The 27,828-nt window shown below is 42.8% G+C and overlaps 3 protein-coding genes across 6 annotated transcripts in view; 1 reads left to right on the plus strand and 2 right to left on the minus strand.

The window, feature by feature from the left end:
- The window catches only part of LOC108120297 (uncharacterized), a 33,214-nt gene extending 13,879 nt beyond the window's left edge, over window positions 1-19,335 (minus strand). For 3 of the 4 annotated variants that reach the window (XR_011443130.1, XM_070281155.1, XM_070281157.1), the window contains exons 1-5: window positions 18,956-19,335; window positions 12,196-12,781; window positions 4,219-4,380; window positions 1,104-1,431; window positions 124-791 (exon numbers count right to left, since the gene is read on the minus strand). Coding sequence is in view for 3 of the 4 variants with exons in the window: in XM_070281155.1 (XP_070137256.1) it covers window positions 124-791; window positions 1,104-1,431; window positions 4,219-4,236 (1,014 nt within the window). In the remaining variant the exon portion in view is untranslated. The remainder of the gene's footprint in view (window positions 1-123; window positions 792-1,103; window positions 1,432-4,218; window positions 4,381-12,195; window positions 12,782-18,955) is intronic. The other variant, XM_070281156.1, reaches the window with a different exon arrangement.
- Window positions 19,336-20,084: 749 nt separating this feature from the next.
- phu (phurba tashi) lies at window positions 20,085-22,133 on the plus strand. Its single transcript, XM_017233802.3, has 2 exons — window positions 20,085-20,377; window positions 20,450-22,133. The coding sequence occupies exons 1-2, from the start codon at window positions 20,173-20,175 to the stop codon at window positions 22,018-22,020; spliced, it is 1,776 nt and encodes a 591-aa protein (XP_017089291.3). The 5' UTR covers window positions 20,085-20,172; the 3' UTR covers window positions 22,021-22,133.
- Window positions 22,134-24,322: 2,189 nt separating this feature from the next.
- Window positions 24,323-27,366, minus strand: Wsck (tyrosine-protein kinase Wsck). The gene is made up of 3 exons (XM_017233870.3): window positions 26,426-27,366; window positions 26,016-26,372; window positions 24,323-25,951 (listed from the first exon to the last, which is right to left on the minus strand). Exons 1-3 carry the CDS (start codon window positions 27,221-27,223, stop codon window positions 24,665-24,667), a joined length of 2,442 nt encoding a protein of 813 aa, XP_017089359.2. The 5' UTR covers window positions 27,224-27,366; the 3' UTR covers window positions 24,323-24,664.
- Window positions 27,367-27,828: the final 462 nt, after the last annotated feature.

Raw genomic sequence — 27,828 nt, forward strand, 5'->3', positions numbered from 1 at the left:
ACTGTCCAACTGTCGGACATTTTGGCATGGCTCAAAACGACCGGCGATAAATTAGCGATTAGGCCACAGACATACTACATTCGGGAGTCAAGGGAAACCGCATAAACCGCACTTGATACGCACCTGGCACTGCTGCGGTCCGTGTCGCGTTGGTGACGATAGTTTGGGGCGGTTTTTGCGCGGCGCTTCGATGCTGATGATCCCACTGACGCCAGTAACTGTGCCACTGTGGCAGGACCCTCCGACCGATGAGCTAACGCCGTTCGCTAATCCAGGAACATGTCTACCGGTGCCCTTGAAGCTCAAACTGTGTGTGCCGCCGCTGCTGCTGTTGCTGTCGTTGCTATTGCTGTTGCTGTTGCTGCTGCTGTTGCTGCCGATGCTGATGCTGCTGCCCACGGAGGAGGCAGTGCTGAAGTTGCTGCTGTTGCTGCAGTTGCTGTTGTTGTTATGCTGATTGAGTAAACTTGCCGCGCTGCTGGTGCTGCTGTTGCTCATAATCTGCGCCAGCGTCGTGACATTTGTGACCGTGTTGCTGCAGCTGCTGCTGCGTATCAAGCAGTTTTTTATGTAGCTGGTGTTTGTCTTGCCGCTGTTGCTGGTGGTGCTGCTAATGCTGTTGCTGTTGCTGCTGTTGCTGCTACTGATGCTCGTGTTGGTGGATGTGCTCACCGATTGAACACTACGTCGGGTTATGGTTATTTTATTGGTATTACCCACAGGATTGCTGCTAGTCGATTTGCTAGAACTATTGCTTGAGGTTGCTGTTGTGATTGAGTTGTTTTTAAGAGCTGGAAAGGGAAATGTAAAGGTCATTTGAGAGTTCTATGGAGTGTCCTATTTTTGGTATTAATTAAAGCCTTATTGTAATTGAAACTCGCTTTTCCATTGCTAACTATTTAAACTGATGGGTAAAATTAATTAAAACCAGAAACTATTTGAAAGTTGAGATACTTTTGAAGAATCAATAGCCAAAGTTTATTGAATTTCAATGAATTAATTAAAGGCCACAACATTGAATAACAAGTTGAGAACAATAAATCATATTTCGTTTTGTTTTTGTGATTATTTGGGAAGCAATTACATTTGTATAGTTTACTTACAGGCTGTCTGAATGGTGCCCAAGACATCTGCCAACATTTCCGGATCCGGATAGCCAATTGTCAGCGCATTCTCTAGCGTCGACGCTGACGCTGTTGCCGCAGAGGTGGCAAGCGCTGCAACGCCATTTGTTGCTGACGCTGACGTTGATGTGGCGATTGATGTTGCTGCTGATGCTGGGGCTGGGGCTGGTGCTGGTGATGCTGTTGCTGCATTTGCATCTCTTAGTTGCAGAGTTACGGATCCCTCGGTGCCCACGGAGGCGCTGCACATCAACACGCGCGGTGCGCTGCTGAGACTTGTCAGTGGCAGGTGTATGCTCTTGGGTACCTGCGGGCAATGCAAATGCAGAACGGCATCTCAATAGTTGATAATTCATCCGCTAAAAACATAATAGTAGCCGCTTGTCGCACTCTGGCTCTGTCTCTGGCTCTGTATGTGTGTGCGTGTGTCTGTGTGAGTGTGCAAGAGGGACATGTACATATGCATGTATTTTGTACAATATTGTACATATTCGAAATTGCTGCCAAAAGGCGGGACAGCAACAGCAGCAATGGCTGCGAATCTCGCTGTCAGGCGAGATTAGTCGAGATTATTGATAATTCAGAGCAACTGTCGCCTAATGGACGACGCGCGGCATAATTAATTGAATTTAAATGCATTTCACTTTGAGACCCAACCACCCCCTCAGTGCCCCCACTGCCCCAACTGTCCCGAGTTAAATAAATACAACATTTCCCTAAACAGTAAGTACGGAAGCACGTTGAGCATACGCCGTGTGGCCAATAACACAGCGGGACCTCGCATCTCCTAGTACTTGGCACCCGCAAAACAATGGTATATTTTTAGTTAGTAATTTTTGTTGGTTCTCTCTGCTTTTGATATTCTTGGCAACCCCTCGGCGAATATTAATTTAAATGCAATAAAAGTGCAGCCATAAATTGGCAACCGAAACGGATAAAGGGGGGAAATAGGTCGTCGGGGCGACGAGGCGACGCGAGAGGTGGAAGGAGACGCGGCTAGATGTTAGATGGGGCAATTAATGCTTTATAAACCGCAACCGATGCCCAATTAATGTGGCCTGCAATTGCCCATAACCACAAAACAAAATGCGAATAAAAATAAATAAAATATCGGCGCATAAATTTCCAAAAGTGCCTGCGACGCTGACCACAATGAAAACAAAACAAAAACAAAAAACACGAGCAGGGGCAGAGATACAACTGCAGATTCGCAGTTTCAGGTTCAAAACACTGCCAGAGGATGGTGGAGGGGAGCAAAGCGAAGACATTTGTTTCGGGCGCATAAAATTTCACGTAAAATAAATAAACAACAATTTTATTATTGTTTAAGTTTTGGGCAAAAAAAACACCGCCAGCCAAATGAAAAAGTTCCCTCAATGAACCGAACTGGAAATGGAGCCACAAGTGGCCCGCCGAGTCATCCGCGTTAATGTTCTGTTCAACACGAATTGTTTATTTGAATATGCCACCACCGGGCTATGAGATATATATGGGATGATGCTATTAGGAGAAGTAAATTAGATTTATGTTTATCAATTGTTTTGATAACCTTGTCGCTGCTCTGAAACGCTTTGGGTAATCAAATCCGAAATGAGCCTGGATATAACTTCTTGGAATTGCCGCAAACTTTCAAGATGCTTGCCTCACATCTTTAGGAAAACAAACGGAAATCGCATAAACCCATTTCAATCGTTGGGTTATCACGATTACAGCATCTTTGGGTAAACAAGGCGCCCTCGCTATCTTCGAATCAAATCGCTTCATAAATTATATTCACGCTAAATCAATTCAGGTATCAAGTAATTATATGTTGGTTTTCCTCTCTTTCTGGCACAAGCCAGAAGATTTATGAGCCTTGGCTGTTAGAAAATCTCCCATGTCTGCCATAAAAGGAGAGGCTGTCATATCTCGGCGAGAGGTGTGAATGCGGGGGGAGCTGGGTGGATATACATATCCTGTTACGACACCCGACCACCGCTGAGCCCCACCTGGACTCTTGGATGGCTCTAAGTGTGAGGGTACCACCTTGTACATATATTTTTACGGCGTGATTCACGTGTCAATCAAATGTCAATGTCACTCCAAAAAACAACCCAAAAGCCGACGCTTTGGTGTCCAAAAAAAAAAAAAAGGAACCCGACGAAGAATGAATGAATGAACGAACCTGAATGACTGACTACCTCTGGGCTCCTCTCCTATGTTGCACGGAAAAGTTTGGGACTGCCAAAATCATATTTACACTGCAGCTAGACTCCGGCAAGTTTGATGCCAGACCGATTTAAATTTGGCAAGGTCTCGGGTCTGGCCCGTCTATTCTTCCGATTCGTTAATGAAAATTTCAAGATGATGTCAGCGTAAAATTGAATATGCTGGGCGGCAATTTGTCATCGGGTTTTTCATTTTTCCCACAGTTCCCTATCATGTTGTTGCGGTGTTTCTTGCTTATTAGTAAAATGAGCTGAAACACATGTCTGGGCCGGTGAGTAGGCACACATGGGCAAGGGCCGGGAAAAGACCCCGCCGTCATCGACGGCATAGGCACAGGCATGGGCATTGGCAGAGGCATCGGCATCGGTAAGAGATTCATCATCGGGTAACTCGGTCATATTGCCTCGAGTCTGTCCGCAGTTCCGTCTTTTTCAATTTTCAATTTGCTTCATGATTGGGTCTTCAAAGACAACCAAGTATCGTTTGGCGTACAACGTGTCGTATGCGTAATATCATAATTTTTATCGTTAAAAGTAAAGGATAGCTATTAAAACGTTTTATGGCACTTTCCGAAATTATTAAACAAGTCTATAAAGAAGATTTATGATATTTTGACCAGCTAAACGTGTGACTAGATGTTGCTTTTATTTATAAATATTAAAATGGTACCAAATAAAAGAATAGTTGGCCATGTCAGCTACAAATAGCATGGTTGTAGATGTTAATAAATATATTGCCATGTGCCATAAATTATTCCTCCTTATGATTGATTGCACACAATCGCTGTTGTGCCTTCCCCCCATAATTGTTCCGCTGGCGTTGATTTACTTTTTTGTTTGGCTTTACTTTGTTTTTTGTTATTTGGATGTCGATGTCGCGTACTTACCGTATTTATGGCAGCCATCGTCGCAATTGACGCCGTCGATGATATTCTTGTTGTTCTTGATGTTGTTGATTTTGTTGGTGGTTGTACTTATTGTTGTTGTAGTTGTTGTTGTAGTTGTGGTGGTAGTGGTGGTGGTGATGATGGGGATACAAAATCAAAAATCTGAAAAAAGTTTCGTATGATTGAACATATTCGAATTCGTTGCTGATTTTTTTTTTTCAATTTTCCTTTTCGTTTGGTGATATACGAGAAAATAAATTTCAACAAAAAAAGGCAACCAAAAAAAAAAAAAGAAAAACATCGAGAACGACGAGAAACCAAAAACAAACATAGTACTAAAAATGTATGCATAAAAATGTGCGCATAAAACTCAGTGAAATAAAGAAATCAAATACATGCACATACGGAAGGCGACAAATTGGCAAAGATATTCGAAATCGAGATAAGCATACATGGGATGTTCATGTTTAGATGCAGAACACAATCAAAAGTATGATAGATACGCTTCGGGGGCGGTGGACTATGGCTGAAGATGGTAGGATAGGTTAGTCTGATTTTTTTTTTGGCTGAACAATGTGGTGATTGACTGACTGACTGACTGGACTGGCTGACTGACCAATCGAGTCGCCTCAGGGGATTTAGTTGTCGCCAAGATTAGTGACCGAAAGAAATGATGGCATTGAATACATATTCAAGTTCCTCTCCTCAGAGACTTTCCCACTAATCCATGAGCACCATACCATACCATAAGATAGCATATTTTTCATCGTTTTTGGTTCGATTTATAGCTTGAAGCTGCAGTATTGAAAATTTCAATTATTTTATGCACTTGCTGCTTTTACATTTCTGGCGAATTTTCCCTCTATCGATACCAATGTCTGTACTTGTATCTGTATCTGGTTTATTTGAATTTTTCCATTTTTCCCTTGCACCGCCTGCGATGTCGATGTACGATTGTCAGTGTCTTTGTACTGTCTCATGGGATTTTATTTTGGTACACAATAGTCTTTGTCTGTCAGCGTGCATGCTTATTTTTGTTTTAGTTATTTAATTACAATTTTCTATAGTTTTATTTTTAATTTAATTCATGTTTCTCTTACGTCCCACCCGTTTTGGCAACGCTTGGCAAAACATTCGCCACAAATGCCACAAAAAGCTGTGCAAAAAGATTGGCAATGGTGACAAATCTTTATTGGGCATTCTGCTTCGATCAGATACTCTTCTCTTTGATAAGAATATAAATTAAAAAAGATTAAAATATAATTTATTTCAAAATTCAACTCTATTTACTTATTTTTAGATTATTATGCATGTGAAGGTCTAGACCTTAATAATGCCTATACATAAGATTAAAGAATGATAATAACCAGAAAGGGCAAGGTTCTTGTGCTGACACAAAACGTATGACGAAATCAACGAATTCGAGACAAAATGTAGAGCATTTCGAAAACGATTGCGAAATCAGAGGCAGAGATTCTGAAAAAGAGACAGAGACACACGAGCGTCGTCAAAGCATCGGGCCAAAGGCGCAGTTGGCCAAGGGAACTTGTAAGTTGGATCGAAGGGGGCACCTGGGGCGGGCCGGGGCGCCACACGTTTGTACACATGTTTTCGGCATCTGACGCTGCTCCCTTGCACACACAGACAGAGGCACACACAGTTCAGAAGACGGACAGAAAGATTGTTCTCAAAACGCAACAGGCACAAGGGGACGCCAAATGCATCAGATGCCTCTAGCATCTGCATATGCATTTTGGTAGTGGTCTTCTGGCTTTTGGATATGGCAGTTCCCAAGCAACTTCGACAGCGACTGGTAAATGTGATGGCCAAGTCAAAGTATCCGAGTACCGGAGCAGACTACCAGACAAGAAGCCGTGCAGTGCTTGTTGATTTTAATTAAAAATACGTATGAACGATGTGTGCACATTGCAGATTGCGGATTGCACATTGCACGTTGCATGCTGCACAGTGCACAGTGGTACACTGGCACAGTGTGTCACCGCAGATGCACATTCAGATTCGGATTCAGACTCACTCCCCTCGACCGAATACACAGCATGGGTATGGGCCGTAAGCGTGCGGAATGTTGTCGAGCGCGACGACAATTTGTTTCGGAAAATCGTTGGCAAGGCGCCCACTAAAACACACTGATGAAGAGAGCCAAGGCGGGATACAGCCAACAACACGATTACCGAAAAAAAAATAAAGAAAATCACAATAAACAGCCAGAAAAAAAATACCAACGACCATTATATTCCATGATAAGCTTTCTATAATTTTATTTTTTTCAAATTTTCATCTAGAATTTTTGTTTATTTTCTTTCCATGTTTATGTTGTGCAGAATGGCTTCCCTAATTCTTGGTTTTATTTTTATGAATTTTTTTCCCACTCGTATTGCCGCTTGATTATGAAGCGGAATAAAAAAAAACATCGCGCATACGCCCCGCTGGCCGTGTCAACAACAGCATCATCCAAACACAAGAAATTCTCATAAAAATAATATTAATAACTATGCGCGAAATTAGACAGCAAACATATAAACATTTTCAATGTTAGACCACAGACTAAAAATACTCGTGTGTAAAGTATTAAAGACAGATTGAAAACGGCAGGCCTCTGCCAAGGTGAGAGCCGGGAGCCCCATGGAGATCCGATGGCGGGTGGCTGATATATCATATCAAACTCGAAATCAAAATCCAATTAAAATCATTCGCGCGCACCGAAAATAAACAGAGCCACAGGCGCCGGGGCGGTGTGGATGGACTCTCACCCACTTCTTTGTTATCGCATATCCATATCCGCTTCAAAATGTTCATAAACCTATATGTATTATGTATACATCCATAGTATATCCTACAATAAAGATGTATACTTAATTTAATGTTGTTGTTTGTTTGCGTATTAGCTAATTTCTGGCTGTTTGATTTGCCGCTCAATAAGCACACGCGAGTGGACAATAACCCACCGCCGGCCATCCCGAACCTGGCCACTGCCACTGGTGGTGCCGTTGTGGTGGTGCACATGGAGCGAGTGCTTCCATCTTTGCTTCAGTGCCAATTAAACAGCTGCGCGATGATCGCTCGCTAATTGCCACACGTGCGGCGGGGGGTTAGGTGAAAGGAGGGGCCCCAGCAACTGACGTTGTGATTTACATTTCTATTTAATTATCGAACACTTTGCCTAATGAGAACGCGCCACCCATAAACATTCACAGCCGCCCATGCCTTGTGGTGGAGTGGCGCGGCCCTCTCGCCGGAATCCACTTCTGACTTCTGGGTGTGTGAGTTCTGGTCTTTATTTATAATTTTTATTGCACATAATGCTTAAATGGTCTTTGAGAGTTGCATTTTCTTTTGTACTCCTCGCTGAATTGGGTTAATAGCCAGTGTGTGAGTGTTTTCCTATGGAACATTCTATTGTTTGACTTTGGTTTTATTGCGCGAAATAAAAACTTTTAATTTCTTTTACTTTCGACTCAAATGTTGGAATGAGTGGTATGCCATAAACAAAAAGTTCTTGCCTACTTTAACTTCATTTTAAAAATTTATCCTATTATTGTTTTAAAACATAATAAATGTATGTATGTATATGCATCGTAGTTGTTAAAATTAATTGAATTAAATGCAAAAAATGAATTTATCGATTGCGGTAGGCTGAAACATTATTGAGAGCTTTTGGTAATAGGGACTTTGCTGCAATTATTGGCTCTAATTAAACAAAAGGACCAAAATAAATTCATTTAATTAATCGAGTGTGTTCGACTGAAAATAATTGAATACATTTCCATTCCTATCCATCAAGTGCAGACCCTTAGAATTATGGAATTTATGTCTTCAATTAACTTCAATGAACTACAACCTATTATTTTTATAAATGAAAAAATGTATCTGATTGTTTTTTTCGAAATTATTTGTTGACAAACTATTATTAGAAACCTTCTACAGTAGTTGAGTAAACGAAATTAAATTAATCACATTTTGATGACATATCATTTGAGGAATTTTCACGGATACGGATACGGGCGGCTGTAACCCACAGATACACACTGCACCCACCGAATGCATTTGATTCTCGGTATAAATAACATAAGTTGGCTGGCACAGTAAATGAGCATTAATTTAATGCAGAAAGTTGACAGTTTCAGGCGGATAGTACAACAAAATGGCTCAAAATAAAATCAAATTCAAAATGTATACTTTTCTTCAGATGGTGTGTGTAATCAAATTAGTCACACGGGCAGTGCCAACAATAGGAAACCAACACAGCCAGTGGCCTAAGAGCTGACTAATGCACACAATTAATACACGGGCCCATGGGATGCCGAAGGGAAGATTCTGCGGCGTAGCTGGTAGCTACTTAGAGATGACAATCGGTGACTGAAAGGCGGCATAAAGTGCACAAAACGCCAGGCATAAATCACAACGCCCGTACTCGCCAGTGTATGTGCGGCAAATAAAATATGTTAATTAAATAAAGATGCGCACACTCATTGGATGCCAATGGGCGGGTAGGGGACATGGGAAACATGGGAAAGTGCAGACGCAGACGCGAAAACTGTGACGCCGGCCAGCCAAGCGATATCTTGGCCACAACGGACACGCCTTGTGAGAGACGGACGGAGACGGCTACGGCGACAATGCTGCATTTTTGGCAAAATCCAACAACACCAAAGCCAGAACCAAGCCAAAGCCCAACCCAACCCGGTCCAACCCATGCAGACCAACACGAAAGGCGTCCAAGGAATCGCATGCATTATTCACGGCAAGAAATGTCGAAATAAAACGCCAAGTTTTGCAATACGAGGCATTACATGTGCTCATCATTAAAAGAAACAAACACACAAATTCATACACTGGAGGAAAATAATTATTATTTAATTATATACTTTCGATGCACTAGAGTCAGACCTTCTTCATTTCATAATATAAACTTTTCTGAACATCACAAAGGTTTAAGTTTAGGTACGTTGTTTTTGGAAGCCATTTCTCACTGTGTATTTTATATGCATCGGCCTGAAAAGGTCTGGCCCATAGTCGTACTTTGCCACAATCGTCCACGTTTCATCTATTGTTCGTTTATGCCATTTTGTTGGTGTTGTACTCGTTGCTGTGGCATAAGTTCCACTTCAAAAAACATAAAATACGCGCCAGATATATTTTTAGCAATCCGCTCATTTGATTTACGATTTCATTAAATCAGCTAATGGACATACCTCTCGCTCCTATATGTACATCTATGTATAAACAAGAGCAAGAATAAAGCGAAACCTGTGCGATCATCTCATCTCTCATACGCCGTGTAGGCCGCAACTACTGGCTCCTGTTGCTGTTGTTGGGGATGCTGCGCTTTATCGCCCCAGTATATGGCCGACCACCTGTCGTTGTCTGTAGCAGCAAACAACTCAGCCGCTGCCTTTGTCCCTGTCTGATTGAATTTGGCATATCTCTGATGCGGCAGACACTTCCCAATTATGCCCACCAGTGTTGCATTCAACAAAGTTGCAGCTGACAATAAACAGATTTATCTATAGGGCTGGCTATAGGATTTTGTATGAACAATGGGAAAGGCATGTTAAGTGAAGCACTAAGCTTAATTAGAACGTTACCAAGTCCTAGTGCCTAGAATTCAATCAAATTCTAAGATATTTTGCCATCAAAACAGTTATCTGTTGCTCTCACAATAATACATTCAGAATGCGAAGCTAAAAGGATTTTCCATCCAGATTATAATTAATGAATTTGTGGTTAAATCGAAGGACGTAAATGTAAAACATCAATTTTGAGTCCGGCAAATCGGATTACAGTGCGCTCGGCCATGTATTTTACAATTTTGGTCAAAGCCATCAACATTTTATATTCGAAAAGTGTTTTTTTCTTTTTATGTATTCAAATGTTTGCTGCCTGATAAATATTCAACAAATTTTATATATCTTATTCATTTCCACATATTTTACGGCTGCAAGCGGTAGGGATTTGTCACAGCCACTGCCTATATGGTGGCTCTTCGCAGGGAATTTATTCAAATTATTTTTTATGAACAGCGAAAGCATCGACATCGGAATCGGCAGCCGCATCTGAAGTGATGTTCGCGGCACACGTGCCACAGTTGACGAAAATAAATTCCTGGCTCGGCAACCAGAAATTAATAGTTCATCAAGCTGAGGCAAACGCTGACAGATAAATGACGCGACCGTCAGACCACCGCCCGTTGAGACGCCAGACGCGAAGGCAAAACAAACCATTCGCCACAAGGCGCTACATATACATACTCATCTTCCCATACATACTTAGTATTTTCCAAAAAGGCGTTTCTGCCCATTGACATTCCTCGGATGCAGCCCCCCGAGACGCGCCTTCCCTTCCGCGACTACATTTAGCATGTTCTTCAGAATACAAAATCGAGAAAAGAAACAAAATCTGGTCGGATTCTTTGTTTGTTTGCTGCTCTCCGCCAGACATGAATAATTACATTTCTAACATAACTTGACTTTCACTTTATCAGCAATAGATCAACGCCGCGTCCTCCATAAGTCATACTCGTATGTGCACACCAGATCGTTCACTTTGGTCTTTGGTTGCTTTTTTCTCGATTTCTCGTTGCTTTTGACGCAACGAGGGAAGTATTACCGCATACTCGTAATACATATATTAAAAAAGACATCCACGTAAAGGCCAAATAAAAGTATAATAAATAAATAAGAAATTCCTATACCAATTTTACGGTGACGTCAATTGTCTATTATTTCGCTTTAGTCATAAATTTGACTGGCAGCCATTGGTCACCAAAGGAATCGCCATCATTGGACGAGGGTGGCCGGGACAGGAGCCAAACCACAAACTGGTAGGCTGATCGTAAAACGCGGAAGACTTTGTGTTATATTGTGAAAAATAATTTGTATTCAACAGATGATGAAGAAGCATTTCTTCTCAAATATTATTTATTTAGTTGTTTTCGTTTAAATATTTCATTTTAATTAAACTTTTGTTTATTGCTAGGGAACACAAACATAAACTCATAACTATACAACTTGTAACAAAGGAGGCTCTTCCTAGAAGTACAGCATTTATCTCTTGTTTAGTAAACTATAAATAAGCAACTTGTATAATATTATATTTCTAGATATTTGCTTTTATTACTTTACCAATGCCAATATGTACATTTTTTCAATGCAATCAGAAAAGTTTCTACCTTTATGGCCAACACATTCCCAAAAATGGCCAACATTTTCCTAGAACTTTTCGACTCGATTTGGAATTTAAAGGTTTTTTCGGAGAAAAAAATTCTTTGGAAATTGGGATTCCATTAAGTTCCATTGAAATGAAAGCAGAAAAAAAATGATACACAAATTCCATCAATTGGAAACGCAACTACCCCATATGACGAGGCCCAACGTCATCGAACTTTGGGCATCGCTTTTTGGGTGTTAGTTGTCGATGCTGCTGCTGTTGTTGTTTTTTGTGTTTGTTGATTGTTGCCGGTGCAGAGTACACGGATTTTTGTTTTTTTGACAGCACGTTTCCGCCGCGTGAATGTATCAGAAAGCTCAGTGCCAATAGCACACGAGTGTGTGGGAGGGTGTCGCTTTCGAGTGCGTGCTGGGCTGGCCTGTGTATGTGAGTAAGTGAGTGTTTTTGTGTCAGCACATATTTTAGATGCTTGTTAATACCAGCCATAAATAAATTGGGACGTTCATCAAAGGTGGTCAACGAGGAGGAGGGACACTCTCAAGCGGAGTCATCCCCATAACAATTTGGGCGCGAATAAACGAGGGGATAATCGAGCTTTGCGTTTTTATAGCTTATTTTACTTATTTGTTAGTTAGTCGGGGTTAGTATTCAATAAAAAACAAACAACATAAAACAGAAAAGGGAAACTTCAATCAAATCAAAAGTCCAAATCAAACTCGAGGAAGGTGTGTCTGGTAGGGGGGGCAGGACTGCGAAAAAAATAGAGGTTTATTGGCTTTTCGGGCTTACCGATCAATCGGAGGCTGCATTTGCGTTCGGCGCCGCGTCCCACGGTGCGTATGATGAATGTTGATTGTCGTCGTCGTCGTTGCCGTCGCTTTCACTTTTTCGATGTCAGCTCCTTGAGCAGGCTGGCTCACTAATCTGTGGCAATGGTTTTTTCCTTTTTTTGTGGCTTTTTTTTTTTTGTTTTATTTGTGCCCTCTATGTACGTGAGCGGTATACATAGGTGTCAGCATGTAGGGGTGTTTGTACATAGACGTTGCTCACTGACTGTGACATTGAATCGCTATTCCACTGCCGATTGCTGTTGTTGTTGCTAATGCTCTCCTTGATTTTTTTTCTTTATTCCACGCACACGGACACAAAAGGTGGGCCAGAGGCATCTTTTTGTTTGCCTTAGTTTCACATGCTTTCCATCTTTATGTACACACACAAGTCACGCCTTGTTCTTCTACTCTACTATCGTTTATACCTTTTCAAGGAGTATTGTTTTAAAAAAAAGTCGTGTTTTACTTTAGTTTAGTTTAGGGTTGATTCATTGTAAAGAGGACGGCTTGACACGCTTTTATTTCGATTACATCTAAACATCATACTGCGAATACAAAATCAATATTGTTTCAGAAACTGCAAAACTTTTGGATATTATTTGTATGTATTATTGTACAGAGTCCCCCCACATTTTCTTGCCCTTTAAAGTTATTTGGAATCTAATTGGCTTTATTGTATCTTTTTGGTATTCTGCCACTCTGTGTTGCACTTCCCAATATTGCCGCTGGTTTTGGTTTTATGTAATTGCTCTGCTTCATTAAACAGTTTATGAATTTCTGTGTGCGTCTGTCTTTTCTGAGTTTCGACTTCAGTGCATTCTTCGTTATTACAATATAAAACACATTTTTATACTTGGCCAACAACTTTGGCCATCTGCAATAACAAGACCGAAGAAGCAAAACGAAAAATAATAATAAAAAAAAGAAAAAGGGAGAAACACTTGCTTCGGGCTTCTCGCTTAGAACAAAAGCAAAAAAAAAAGCTTTTAAGAACTGTGGGCCGTTCTTGGGAAATTACTTAAGTTTTCAATGCGTTTTACTCAATTTGACTTTGGGTCGTTGCCGACTTGCCTCCTATCTGCCCCAGCCCTTTGTATTTTTTTTTGCCTTTCGCCTTGGCTGTTGTCAGAATTGGCGCATTAAGCGCAAAAAGTAAAGCGAGAAAAGGCAGCCAGCCGAAGGGAAACAGGAGCAGGAGCAGAAGCGGAGCCAAAGCCCAGAAGCGCCCTAAAGTGAGCTGCCTGCTAACCGAGTTTGTGCACAAAAAGAAACATTTTCGATGCTTAGGAGATAAGATGTTTTAAATACAACACATACATACTTAACAGGCATACATATACCCCCTTAAGATTGTGGGATTACTTAAGCAAAGGACTAGGATTGATGTGGCATGAAAGTTAAGACTTTGACTTGGAATTGTTTGCTCTTTCTTTAAAGAAACTTAAATGAAAAGCTTGATACTTGATAACCTTATTAAAGCCATTGCTTTTATGGCCTCATTTTTCTGTGTGTAGCCATGTTGTTGGCTGTTATCGCTCGGCCTGTATTAAATAATACGCTTGTATGTATTAGAGGCGGAGCACATAAAGAGAAGTCAAAATAAATCGATAAATTCTACATAGATACACAGCATCAGCACCAGCATCAGCATCAGCATCAGCTTCAGCCCAACAACAAGAGCAATAAACAGCCTACGGTCCACAGCGGCAACATCAGCAACAACAACAACAGAATAAAATGTTTTTCGTTTGCCTCCTTGAATTGTCCTTTCAACGGGCCTCCCAAGCCACCCACACCCACACACCCACATCCATACCACATCCAGCTTCTCATTCATAGGCAGACCGAGTACGAATACGAATTCGAATGCGAATGCCGAGCCTCGTTCGTTTCGCTGATTGTCAGCTTGTGAGTGTGAGTGTTTCTTTGTTTGTGTGAGTGAGAGAGTGAGTGTGTGAGTTTATTCGCACGCCTGAAAGTCTGCCAGTTCGCATTCGCTTCGCCTGTGTGCGTGTATCCGTAACTGTATCTGTATCTGTATCTGTATCTGTGTCTGCTGTTCTGTACTCCACATTTCTGTTTCCACATCTCGCTTCGTTTACTTTGCGAGTAAGCAGGTATGTCCATACATATGTATGTACATATTTTCATCCTTAGATATACAATATGTACATATGTAAGCTTGGGAAGCAACTCCAGCATTTTGTTGTGGGAAAAATCAATTAAAATTTAACGCACGTACCCCAGAACCTGCAATTCTGTCAGGATTTCTTTCACTCATAAAAATACGATTCCCATTCGAATGGCAATCCAGCCACCTAGCAGGCAATTTAATTTGTCTAATTTGAATTTTAATTAAAAAGTTTTACGGGTTCAATAACTTGCAAAGTAACCCAAAAAAGGGAGACGACACCGACGAAAAGGCGAACCAAAACAAGTAAACAACAATATTTCTAGGGCTTAAATGAAATTCTGGCCAAGTTGTCTGCTCATTTCCATGTAACAGCTGTCTGTCACAGCCACTTTTTGAAGAGGAGGTGTTTTAAAATTGTTATTCACTTTGTTGCTAAATTAAGCAAAACACTTCGGTGCGTGGGCGGGTATTTTGTGTGTGACTTTTTAATTGCTTTAAATGTCAATGAAACTGAACCAGGTGAACACGGTACAGGTTGGGGGGTAGAGTGCTTGCCTGGAAATTAAAACTTTTCCTGGCTTTTGTGGAATTAAAGGATCTCTTGAATACATTTTGGCCGTGTTCTTAAGAATTTTCCGTTCCTCATTTCGGGGTTTGTTTATCAAAAGATATTAAAGAGCACATTCCTTTAATGTAAACACACAAATCCTTCATATTTTTCAAGATTCCCAGACAAGTCTCTAGAACGACAGGCACTTTCAATCTGGCAATTGATGGCCTCTAATTACACACGCGATATGGACGATGCATATCCGTATAGATTTTTGGTTGGATTTGGCTTTGGGTTTGCTTTTCCCATTTGGCTTTTACAGCGCCGACAATGTAAATAAACAACCTGCAAAATTCCCATTCCTTTGCCAATAACTGAATATTCTATGATACGGGGACTGCCCCAAAAAGGCACACCCAACACCCACCCATCCATCCCATCCCACAATCATAAACCCAAACAGCCAAGCACACACCACCTCACTTATGGATGTTCGCTTGATTTATTTTCAATCTTTGTAGGATGTTGTAAAATATTTTAACGACAGCAATTTCGCCAGCTCGCGTATGATATTAAAATTTCCTATTGGCCATAATATAAAAATTGGAATGGCATTTCTATTTATTTTCTCGTTCATTAATATGCATCTCTGTATCTTTTTATAGAAATTTAATTTTATTCCTGTATTTATTAATAAATGCCAGATTTTGATTAACTTTTTAGCACCATGTTCCCAGCAGGTTTTCATAAATCCCCAACAAATTCTCAGAAAAAGCTATGCTGCCACTATCCCAGATGCAGCTGTCCGTTTCCATGGTAATACCACTGGAGAGGAGCTTTATTATTACCCCCCACTGCAATTCTAAAATTAGATTGAGCTGCTCAGGTCTACATATATTCACAAGCTCAATAGGGTTGAGTAGAGTTATGAGGGATGCCCGACAACATTAGTCCACAAGGTTTGCCCTATAAACCCTTCCTCTGACCAGAGAGGCATTAAAATACAGCAAACGAATTGCGATGACATTCAACTTTCGGTCGGTTTGCCACTGGTTAAGTATCGTTAAATGGGTGAAGGTCATAGTTGCACTGCCTGCCAGCACTGGGCGGCCTCCATCATCGGCACTGGCAACCAAAGGAGGAGCATGGAGGATGTGGAGGCCATTAACAATATGCGGCGGCCTCAAAATCAGCAACTGCAGCGAAGGTAAGCAAACAGTCCAACAACAAATACACACAGTAACACAGGACAGATACAGATACATGGGAGCCCCCGCAAATACAAATACAAATATGTATGTATGGGGGGAAAAACACACATACGCAGTGTGGGCCAGGCAACCAAAACAACCCCCAGCCCCTCGAGTGCCTCCCCAGTGGTCATGTTTACTCAAACTCAAACACAAATGCTTTCATAATTTCCCATACACACACACACTTTCCAGAGACACACACACACACCATATACACACATCGCGATGATACAAATACATGCATAAATCTTCAGCTGGCGCCATTTCACTCCTTTGGCCAACTATAAAAGCCAGCCAGCGTCTGCTGGCAACCTCCTTCAGTAACATCAATGTTTTGCTTGTTGTCGCTTGCTTTTCCATTCCAAGCAGTCCCCATGCCCCCCAAACTAACCACCCCTCACCCACCTCCCTCCACCCTCTCAACCCCCTGGGCCCAGCATCCCTCCAATTACTCACACATTCAACGAGCACTCATTTAAACGAAGCACCCAACGCTTACAGCACAACGTCAAAGTTAACTCGCTGCTGGAGCGCCCGCTGGGGGCGGGGGAGTGGCAAGCAGGAGCAAGGGAGATAGAGAGAAGGGAATAGAAAGAGAGGGAGAAAGCACTCGTGCCGCACCGCCATGTTCGTGCGTTCGTGTGGCATCCGTTCGTGCGTCCCGCATCGCGCATCCTTTTTCCACTCAACTCTCTGGCAACAATGCTAGCTGATGATGTACAATGGGCAGGAGATACTAATTCACAAAATCAAATATCAAAAGGGAAGGGAACTGAAGCTTTAAAAGACGGGAATGAAAATATTATGAAACTGGAGAAACCTTAAAAATATTTAAGAAGCAAGGGCAGTGAATAATTTTTCTAGTAAGTATTTCTTATGAATTAAATGATCATTATATAAATCTATAAATATAATAGGCTTTCTGTGAATTGGTATCAGATTTTATAAAGTCTACATGCCTTAAAGTGTCTGTATTTTTAAAAATTAAAATAAACAATTGTAGAATAATTTTGTATTTTAAAGTCCCAAACAACCCATCTCGTCCCTGTCTACGAGACACCGTGCCTCATTAAGACTTGATTTATATTTCAATTACTTTCGAAACTAGCAACCTTTCAGAACACATGCCCAAACAATGAACACCACTGTACAAGCTTACATTGAAGAGAATACTCCCCCTCGAACAGACAACTCATTATTGGTACATTGTAGTGGCATTATCAGATACGGGTACATTCCATTATAACAATCCGATGTTGTTACAGAATTGACACAGTGTGCAATCGTCCTTTTGCCATTCGAAGCCCCGCCATTCTCCCCAACCATTTCCATCTTTCGCATCGATTCCTTTTCTCTTTGCTGCTTTCTGTTTTTCCTCATTTTTTTTGTGCGAAAATTTACGGTTTTTCCTCTATATGGGTGTATGTGTGTGTGTGTGTGAGTGGATGTGGGGTACTATGTTAAAAGTTTGTGTCCCTATACAGACCCACCCCACCCCCTGGCTTTCAAACTCTGATCCAAGCATCCGCAACTTTCCCCGCGTCCTTACAAACAACGGCAACTTGTTTGTGTGCCTGTACACAAAGGAAAAATCCAATAAAACGGAAATTTTAAAAACAATCTTGAAAAGTATCCTTTTTTTAAGATCTCATATCTCTGTAGGAGGTTTTTGGGGTATAAATAATTTAAAAAATAGGTTTAATGACACAAACCAATCCTAAATGATAGTATAACATAATAATTTGTTTAAAAAATTGGCATTTTCATATGCTATATGTATTTTTCTATCTGCAGGACTTGTGGGTGTGTATGTCCTGTCAAAGTTTTCGTCTACTTTTATTTTTCGCTGTTATTTAATTGTGTTTGTGTTGCTGTTGTTGGAGTGTCTCGTATTTGACTTCTGAGTTTTTGTCGCTGATGCTAAGTTGGTTTCGTGGGTTTCTTGTTTTTGGCATTATTATCGGGCAACTTCGCTGGTTATTTGTGTATTTGATAACTTTCGTTTTAACTGTCAATGAAAGCAATTGAAAGTTGCCAGATTGTTGGCAAGCCGTTGTTCCCCAAACAACACAAAATTTCGTCCTTTAAACCGTATTTTTGGAACTGGCTTTAAGCGAGAGTATTGTATATGTTTCAGGGGCTTAGCTCAGCATCCTCGTTCTTCTGGCCCCAATGCCACCAGGACATTTGTCAAACGTGAAACTGTGTTGGGAATGTCGCTCTGGCAGCCAGCTGGGCGTCCAACTTGCCAAACGGATATATATATCCGTTCATACCACCCAACATGGTAGATTGTATATACACGCAGAGTCACATAATCCCGACGCACACACACACACACACAAACATTACAGGAAAAGGAGAGCGAGCGAGATGCAGAAACGTAACGAAACACAGTTAGCAATTTACTGTATTGTATTATGTATGAATTTTCGTGTGTGGCATTACATCTTCTATGTTTTTTAATATTCCCGTTTCCCGTTATCTCAAAAAAATGGCAGCCCAGAGTCCTTGCCGTGCACTTTATACAGTTATACACACGAATGCACACACAACTCGCAACTTAACAATTCCTCTCGACTTTCGAATTCAACTTTTTCTGTCAAATATTTGGCCAGGAAGGAAAATTTTAAAAATCAATGCGGGAGTAGCCGTTTACTTTTTGATTCTTGCATCTCGTTTATTGGATTATTTGATTTCGTTTGTTACATATACAAGTATTCCCCAACACGAGTCACTGTCACTTTTTCTCGGTTTTAAAGACCACGACGCTGATTCGTACCTTTTGTTGTTCGAAAATTATTGAAATATCATTTTTTATATGTATACAATGTATATACACGCGTTTATTTATTTATACCTATGGATAAGCATCGAATTTTGAACGTTAAAAGTTTAGTTTAGCTTTGCTCTGGCTGGCTCTTGCCATCTACTTGGGTCTATTTAGTGTTGTTGTTGTAGGTAGTGTAGAAAAAATTAAAAACGCGCCGTTGGTATAAAATGTCTTTCAGCTAATGCGATTTTAACGTTTTGCATGCGAACCAACAACTATTTTGGCCAAGTGCGCGCTGCCAAAGCAGAAGCTCTCCTTAGCATCCAACCGAACGACCGACGGATGCCGATGGATGTCGAGAGATGCTCAGATGCGAGATGTTGGATGCCGATATACTCGCACTCAGAGATACTGGCACTCAGAATCAGCGCATCGGGCCATGGATGCTGGGCGCAAGCGAGATGCAGATACAATCGGCTGGCTCCTGTTCAATGTTTTGATGTTGGCGCCTGCGCCATTCGAATATTTTTGGATTTGGGGGCATTGCCAGATCCAAGCTGTACCATCCAAAAAAAAACAGCCACTCACAGGGCATGGTGGCGCGCGTTTTTAAATCATCTTTTCGGAATCTTGCGTTAATTACCCATTTATGACTTAACTGGAAGCCTGAACCCGGCGCGGCAACAATAAGCGTTCATTGCGATCACGTGAAGCACGTGAAGTAGCCCAAGCGGATGCTACAGGCAGACTCTCGTTTCATTGGCCGATTCCCAATAACCAGAAGGTACAGGCGGGTGGTTGGGCAGGCAGACGCTGTCGACGCATGATGATAACGATGGACGTTGAATAACATCAGTTTTTTGAATAACAATTGCAGTGAGGACTCTACTAGCAGTACTATTATAGTTTCTGGTTGGTTAGACTTCAAAAAATTGGAAAATTCTAGCATTTTAGATTAAAGATTAAAAAAGAGTTTTAAAACAGGGAAAAGATTACCCCTTGTAAAGGTAAGTTATTATGAGATATAGTACAATATTCCATTAGAAAGGATATTAAACCACGAATGACAACCATTGACAGGTAGTTGCACCTCATATAAATCAAAAACATCTCAAAACAAACACGCAACTTCCTATTTATGTAGGTTCTACTGTCTACAGAAAAAAACGAAACCAAGAACACCCAAGGCAGCTTGGGTTTTCCTTTATCAGCCGGCGGTCAGGCCGATGGCGGCGGGTCGTTTTGAAATCTCGGACCTGCCGGCGAAGCGCTATAAATACCACAGGTCTCGTGCTAACCACTATCAGAGGCCTAGGAAACGTGCCGGGCAACGTACAGCTAGCACTGGCAGACAGATTTTAAAAATCACGATGACGACGAGCCTGCAGTTCTTGTTTTTCCTTAGCCTGAGTGCGCTAGTCAGTGGCGGAGGTAAATAATCACAGATTGAAGCAAACGATTCTATTGAAATCTAACCCAACTGTACCATCTTAATCATTCCAGAAGCCACACACGATTCTGAGCGGCGTATGCATCCCGTATTCGCTTTAGGAGGAGCCCTTCCAAGTCGGTTCAAGCGGGCCATGCCTCAGATTGTTTTCAATGCACTTAATACGGAGGAGCGGTATGCCGAATACTGGCAGGGATTGGCTGGAGAAACCCTGGAGCAGCAGCTGGAGAGCAAGTCCCGTCTTAACACTCAGTTGGCCCGCAATGTGATGCTGTTCATTGGAGACGGTATGTCCATACCGACGATCACGGCCGGCAGGGTGTATCTTGGTGGCGAGGAGAAGCAGTTCGCCTTCGAGCAGTTCCCGTACGTGGGTCTCAGCAAAACCTATTGTGCCAACATGCAGGTAGCCGACTCCGCCTGCACGGCAACCGCCTATCTGGGCGGAGTCAAGGCCAACTACGGAACGGTGGGTGTGACCGCGGCTGTGCAGTTCAAGGATTGCCAAGCTCAGGCACAGCCTGCAAACCGTGTGGCCTCCATCGCGGCATGGGCTCAGAGCCAAGGAATGGCCACTGGCTTGGTGACAACCACCTCTGTTACCCACGCCTCTCCTGCTGGCGTCTACGCCCACATTGCCAACCGAAACTGGGAGAACGATGCTGAGGTTCTCGCTGATAATGGCGACCCAACTCTCTGCCCAGACGCAGCCTATCAGCTCATCAACAGTCCCGTGGGTCAAAAGCTCAGTGTGATCCTAGGCGGAGGTCGCGAGAATTTCCTGCCTAAGAGTGTGAACGACGTCAATGGAGCACCTGGTCGTAGGCTTGACGGACGGAACCTCATCGAGGAGTGGAAAAGCCAGCACACCAACAGCGCTCATTACGTGGAAAACCGAAAAGATCTGCTGAAACTTTCGAACCGCACCTCCAGAGTTCTGGGCTTGTTTGCCCCCTACCACATGGCCTATCATCTGGATGCCAATCCGACCGAGCAGCCCACGCTGGACGAGATGGTTCAAGTGGCCATGGACGTTCTGGAGCGCCAGAGTGCAGGACGAGGCTACTTCCTGTTCGTGGAAGGAGGACGCATTGATCATGGACACCATGACACGCTGGCACTGAGGGCAATCGACGAGACGGCAGAGTTCGACAAAGCAGTAAGGTATGCCAGGAGCCACACCAGCACCGACGACACCCTTATCGTAGTCAGCTCGGACCACTCTCACACCATGTCACTGGCGGGCTACTCCAGCCGAAAGAACGACATCTTCGGGATCAACGACGGCCAGCTGGCGGCGGATGATCTTCCTTACGCCACCTTAAGCTATGCCAACGGACCGGGCTACGACACCAACTACTTGAGGGAAGAAGGAGCTGTCAAGCGAAAGAATCTGCGTTCTATCAACATGAAGAACAAGGACTTTATGTTCCCCAGCACTGTGCCCCTGGAGTCAGAGACCCACGGTGGTGATGATGTTGCTGTCTTCGCCAGCGGACCTTACGCCCAGCTCTTCTCCGGCGTGTATGAACAGCACTTCATCCCGCACGCCCTCGCCTACGCCTCCTGCCTCAGCGAGAGGAGTATGTGTGCGGATGGGGGCGTGGCAAGACGACCCCGCTAAGACCTGATAGGGTTCAAGCTGAAATCCTCAGGATTCACTGTATTATTCTCGATCCAGAGAGCAAATACTAGATTAAGTAACAATTTGAGGGCGGGTAAAATAATCATTATTATGTTTATTTTCATAGTTTTATTAATAATATTAATAAGGTATTAATATTATGATAAGGTCTATTTGATTTTTATAAAAAAATATGGAGAATGTGCTTTGAGAATTTTCGAGACTTTTCTTTTGATAATTTTTGAAGTTCGAATCCGAAAAAGTGTGCTATGAAATCTTTGATAACTCTATCAGGCGTGAAAGTAAATATTTACCATATGAACTTTTTGTAAACTCCCAACATGTTTACATTTTCTTGTAAACAATAAAAACAGACACAATTTAGGTTGTTCAATTAGTTTTCTCTAATTATCACTCAATAATATAATTTATAAAAGCTACTTAGCTTTTAAAAGAATTCAAAAGGCTAATAGTTTCTTTTCTATAAAACTCTTGCTTTCTTTTAAACTTTTTGGCAAATTTAGCAAATCTTTATACAAATATTCTCTGGTAACTAAGTATTACAAATTATTACATATATCCAGAACCTACCATAAAAAAATTAAAGTAAAATTAAAAATTTTTTTTTAAAAAAGTTGATGACTTGTTTCTCGATAAAAAATGGCGCCTGTGAAACGCAGATTTGAACCGGTTCTGATTGATATACAAATGGGTGGCTAATAAAATATCTATTTATGTGAAAATAGGCGTAAACTACTGAGTTTAAATTTAAAATTTCTATGTATATTTCTTGAGCTCTTTTTTTATTTAACTTTCCCAGAACCGGGAAATTAATAACCTCTCCGATAACCGATAGAAAAATACCGCTTTCGAAAATACTGAAATCTGATTAGTTCTGGTCACACCAGCTGAGCACAACAACAAATCGTCACAACAAAAAGCAGAATCCAAGTGTTGAAAATAGAGTCAAAGCCATCGCTGATGAAGGAAATATCCGATTGTTAGTGGTTAAATAAAGTGAGTAATATAAGATGAACAACGATTCGTCACATTTGCGCAGTTAGTAGGCGAGCTGTCAGAATCTGCCAGAGTGGGGGTTCTCGGGTGCGCGTGTGTGTGAGCAACCAGTTTCCCTGGCTGACTTTGTGCTCCCGAGATTCCAATTCTCCATGTGTGTATATGTAATGAAAACAATAACAAATTTGCCCACGCAATGCAAAACTCTTCGGGTTGGCCAAATCCGGGGCATCTGCCGCCGATTTCTGATTACGTTGGTCAGTGCCAGCCATCAGCCATTAGCCACCAGCAACCAGCTTGATTTATTAATAATTATTGCCCAAGTGTGTAGGGGGCGGTGTGTATTGGGGTCTCAATTGTTTTCGTCGTGCGCCAACGTCATTCACCTTGAATCCGGGCAAGGTAAGCGAGCAAAAGTCACTTTTCGGAGTGGATCTCGCCACGCTTCATTTGCGGCACTGATGCGTCTGGATAAAATACTATACAGTATGATATCCATAAGATGATCTAGTCAGTTTCCAGTTAGGAAACTACTTCTAATTTATAAGAAAGTTCGAGTTAGATAAGCTTGTCGTGGTTTCGGTTTCATCAAGCAGGAGGTCTGATAATTACTTTTATTAGTTCCCACACATAACACGTCGCCAAGACATTTATATAGCCATCGATGGCTTATCAGCCACTGTTGGACTTCCAAAGATAACCGAATCAGTTCAGTTTACCTTATAACCCAAACAAATTTATTATAAATACCACAACCTCAGTGACTAATTTCCCAGCCTCTCGATCTCTGCCAAGTTGGGCCGACGTCCCCTTGCCCGAATCTGCCTAATTAATTCACAAACAACCTAAAAACAATGGATGCAATAGAGCACCATGGGTGCAAGACCTTTAAACTGATTAATCGTCAATTTTGATCCACTCACACAACTGCAGATCTAAATAATGTCTATTAATTATTGTTGCTCGCCGGCGATCAAAGTTTCGCGAACAACGTTGTTTTTTCTCTTTCCTCTGCATTGTGATTTCTGCTTTTTATTTTAGTTTGTTTCTTTCAGTTGTCTTTCCCTGTCAGCTTGTGCAAAATACGGCGGGGATTCACGACCACGATAAATGATTAAACGGCGTGGATTTAAAATTTTATTACACAATATCCCCACTTTCTCGGTCAGTCGCTACCATTCGCTCTTTATCGAGCCACTTCGATTGAACTTTGCTACGTTTGGGGAAAGTCTTTCGTTCCTTCGTCGTTTAGGTAGATAAGCTTTATAATCAAAACGATCAGCTGTGACATGAACACGCTTTTATTTGCTTCGAAAGTCAATGGATTTCTCGTAAATATATACATAAGTAGATTGTGCGTCTCAAATTAATAATAAAATACTAAAGGAATGCTTTTCATAAAAGTTATGCGACTTACAAGATTGGTTCTAACCAATGCAGTTAGGTTGTAACTAAACATAAATAGAAGACTGCCTAGGTGCAACAAATTCAAAGAAAACTTCTTGAATTTTGGGAGGAAAATAAACAAATTTCCGAACTGATGAGAGATTCTCTCGGTGACTCACAGCAGCATTCCACTGTAGGCGAATAATTTCTCTCTGACTAAAGCTTATTTCTATTCAGTATATTATCCCATCATCGGTATGGTCTCCAGCTGCGGCAAGTAGGGAGGCAGGGTGTCTAATCCGCCCGCAACCCGATCGAAGCTGAGAGCATGGCGAGGTGAGGTCATGAGCTGACGTGCTCCGAAAGCCACGTCCTCGCAACTGCTGCGCTCACTCGGCTCCAACTGCCAGCAGTTGAGTAAGAGCTGGTAGAGATCTCCATAGACATACGCTGGCTGAGCGGGACGAACTCCTGCCCGGATGGCCTCGAGCAGCTGATGGTTATTGGCCACGACGTTAGCATAGGGCGTTCCACCCAGGGAGCAGCACTCCCAGGCCACGCAGGCCAGCGACCACACGTCCGATCGCACAGAATGGTTCTGTTGGTGGCGCAGTACCTCCGGCGCTAGCCACCTACTATGATCCCCTTGTTGGCGACTGCTGTTCATGTACTGAAGTGGCCCAAAGACGCTCAGCTTCAGCTTGGATTCATTTGTTACGAAAACACTGTGCGAGCAGAGCTGTCGATGCACCACCTGGCAGTTGACCAAATAGAACATGGCGCTGGCCAGCTCATAGATCCACTGCAGCAGCAGCTGCTCCGAGAGAGATGTCAAACGTGGCGAAGGCGCCATCAACCGGCTTTCCACCAACCGCCTTTTGAGGCTCACGCGCTGATGCTCAAAGACCAGGTAGAACCAGTCGAGACTTGCAGAAACTCCGTAGAAATCTAATAGGTGTTCCTGCCGGTTGAGGTACGACAGCTGCCGCAGTTCCCTCAGCAATTGCGCCTGTGTAGTACCATTCAGTTCATCCAAGGAGAGTACATGCAGGGCGCATTCTTTTGCTGCTTCATTGGATAGCACCTTTCCAGTAATAATTTCTCCGAAGCTTCCATCTCCGATCACATCGTTGACATTTAAGCGGAGAGCGTTTCTGGGAATCCTCTCAAACCCCTCCACAAGCTGTTGGAGCTGCTGTTTGAAATTTTCTGGCGAGTGGGGCAGTGGTTCGTCCTCGACCAAGTATCCATTATTTTCTCTTTCGATTATTGGCGTTTGCAGAGTCATCTCGTGGCCATTCCGACCCGTCAACCGCCTTCCCCGGCAGGTCTTGTAACGCAGATAGAAGTAAGCAATAAGGCTCAGTAACAGGCATATTCCAAAAATCACGCATGTTACAGCTAGGGCCACCACCGAGGACTGACCTTTATCGAAGGTAGCATAGCTGAAGTCGTCCAGGGATGTGACATGCTGATCGTGGGTTCCGCGGGTATACAGAGTCTTGGTAATGCCATCCAGGGTGCTTACCTGGATGAGTTATTGGATGAGTTGCTTGTTAAAAATAAATATAATTCATTTTCTGGATAGTTACCACTCCCAAGCTAATGTGAACATGAGCTCCCGCCTGGTCTAAGGGGGCATTTTGAAAGCGTCCATACCACTTGGCGTCCCCAACTTTAAAACGACGGGTGCGATTATCTTCCGGTCGGTCGTAGTCCAGCTCTGCGGCTATATAATAGGACACTCCGTACTGCTGTGCTTGCTTCCAGCTTCCCAGGAGCTGTGAGTCAAATGGCTGGCTCAGAGAATCATCCACATACTCCACGATGATTAGCACTTGGGAAACGGGGCCGTTGTCATTCCGAATGGGCGATATCTCTACATCCATTGTTTTGCCAGCCTGACCAAGGACTTTTGGTTGTCCCGGAGGAGGACTGGGCACTCCCACCTTAAATTATCAAATATTTAGAATTTTAAATCAAGTTAACTAGCATTGTGTACCTCAGTGTTGGCTTCCACCGAGGCCTGACCGCATTCAGTCTGATCCATCTGCTTCTCGCTGCAAATAGCTCGAACGGAAACGTTGTACAGCGTGGCCGGGTGCAGATCCGTGACCTCGAACCGGGTCTCTGTGCTCTGGACCAGAAACTCGGGCTGAGGAAAAGCTGGCAAGGAAGAGTACGTCCTTACGACGTTAGCGCGTATCAGAAACTTTTCAATCTTTCGCTCGGGCAGCAAAGCTTCCGCCGCGCCGGCAAGGAGGAGCTTCTTGGATTCATATGCGTCCCAGACGACGGTTAGGCTGTTCTCGCTACGATTAGCCACTCGTAGGTGGTGTGGAGCGGGCTGCTTGGTCAGCGTGGTGGAGTAGTACGAGTGGACACCCACTCCCCCGCAGTACTGAGCCTTATTGGCCAAACAGCGAATGCTGCAGAGCATCTCATCCTGCTGATCATCCGGTACCAGGGCATCGGCACAGAAGCACTTCTCCGAAACCAGAACCGCGTAGCGATGCTTCACGTGCTCGCAGATTTCGATGCACGTCCGGGGTTCCTTGGCGTAGACTGACTCCCGGAGCAAGTCCGTGCGGGCAGTGTAGCAGCCCACGTAGTAGTACACGGGGTTTTCTTCGGGAACCGAAACAACTATTGGCAGAATAAAAGCTAAGGCCACGAGGCAAGCTAACAAATGGCTTGGTGGAACTGGGCGGTGTCCGCTTCCAAAACCGCGCGCTCCCAGCTGCATGGCGTACAAATGGCGAGTGAAGAACAAAATCCCTCCGGTCTGGGCAGACGGCATCCGCCTTGATTGGGGCTAATTAAACACTTTTTCACGGGCACCCTATTTAGGCAAATTAAACATTTATTCTTCTATCCCGCTTAACATTATTTTCAAGCGCAGCTCGGAACACAATGTGCTGGTGAGTCTTCTTCTTCCCATTTATTCTTCGACCTCTTTGTTGTTGCTGTTGCTCTCGGCAACGGGTGTTCCGTTGACTAATCGAACACTCACAACTGTTGCTGTTACTCTCCAATATTCTTGTTTACATCGCCCCCAAAGGCAAGGTGTACTGAGAGTAAGCAGGACCACATGTGTGTCGGCATTATCTCTTGATCGCGACAATATATGACTATACTGCTTTCACAGCTGTCTGGCAAGCCGAGCTCCAGATAGCATTGCTACCTGCCGGTATTGCCAGGTATCTCGAGTATTTTCGTATTTGAAATTTATGAATCAGCCCGCCAAAGTCATCGTGCCAAGAGCCCTCGACCGAAATGTCCAATTTAATTATGTGGCACTGTGTTAATTGGGCCGATGCTGCTTTCTAACGTTGCTGCATCTGTTGCTGCCCCATAATCTCTCTCTGAATAAATATTGAATGTATTTCTCTTTTTCATAATGCC

The sequence above is a fragment of the Drosophila bipectinata genome, chromosome 3R (assembly GCF_030179905.1).
Source record: "Drosophila bipectinata strain 14024-0381.07 chromosome 3R, DbipHiC1v2, whole genome shotgun sequence".
Lineage (NCBI taxonomy): Eukaryota > Metazoa > Arthropoda > Insecta > Diptera > Drosophilidae > Drosophila > Drosophila bipectinata.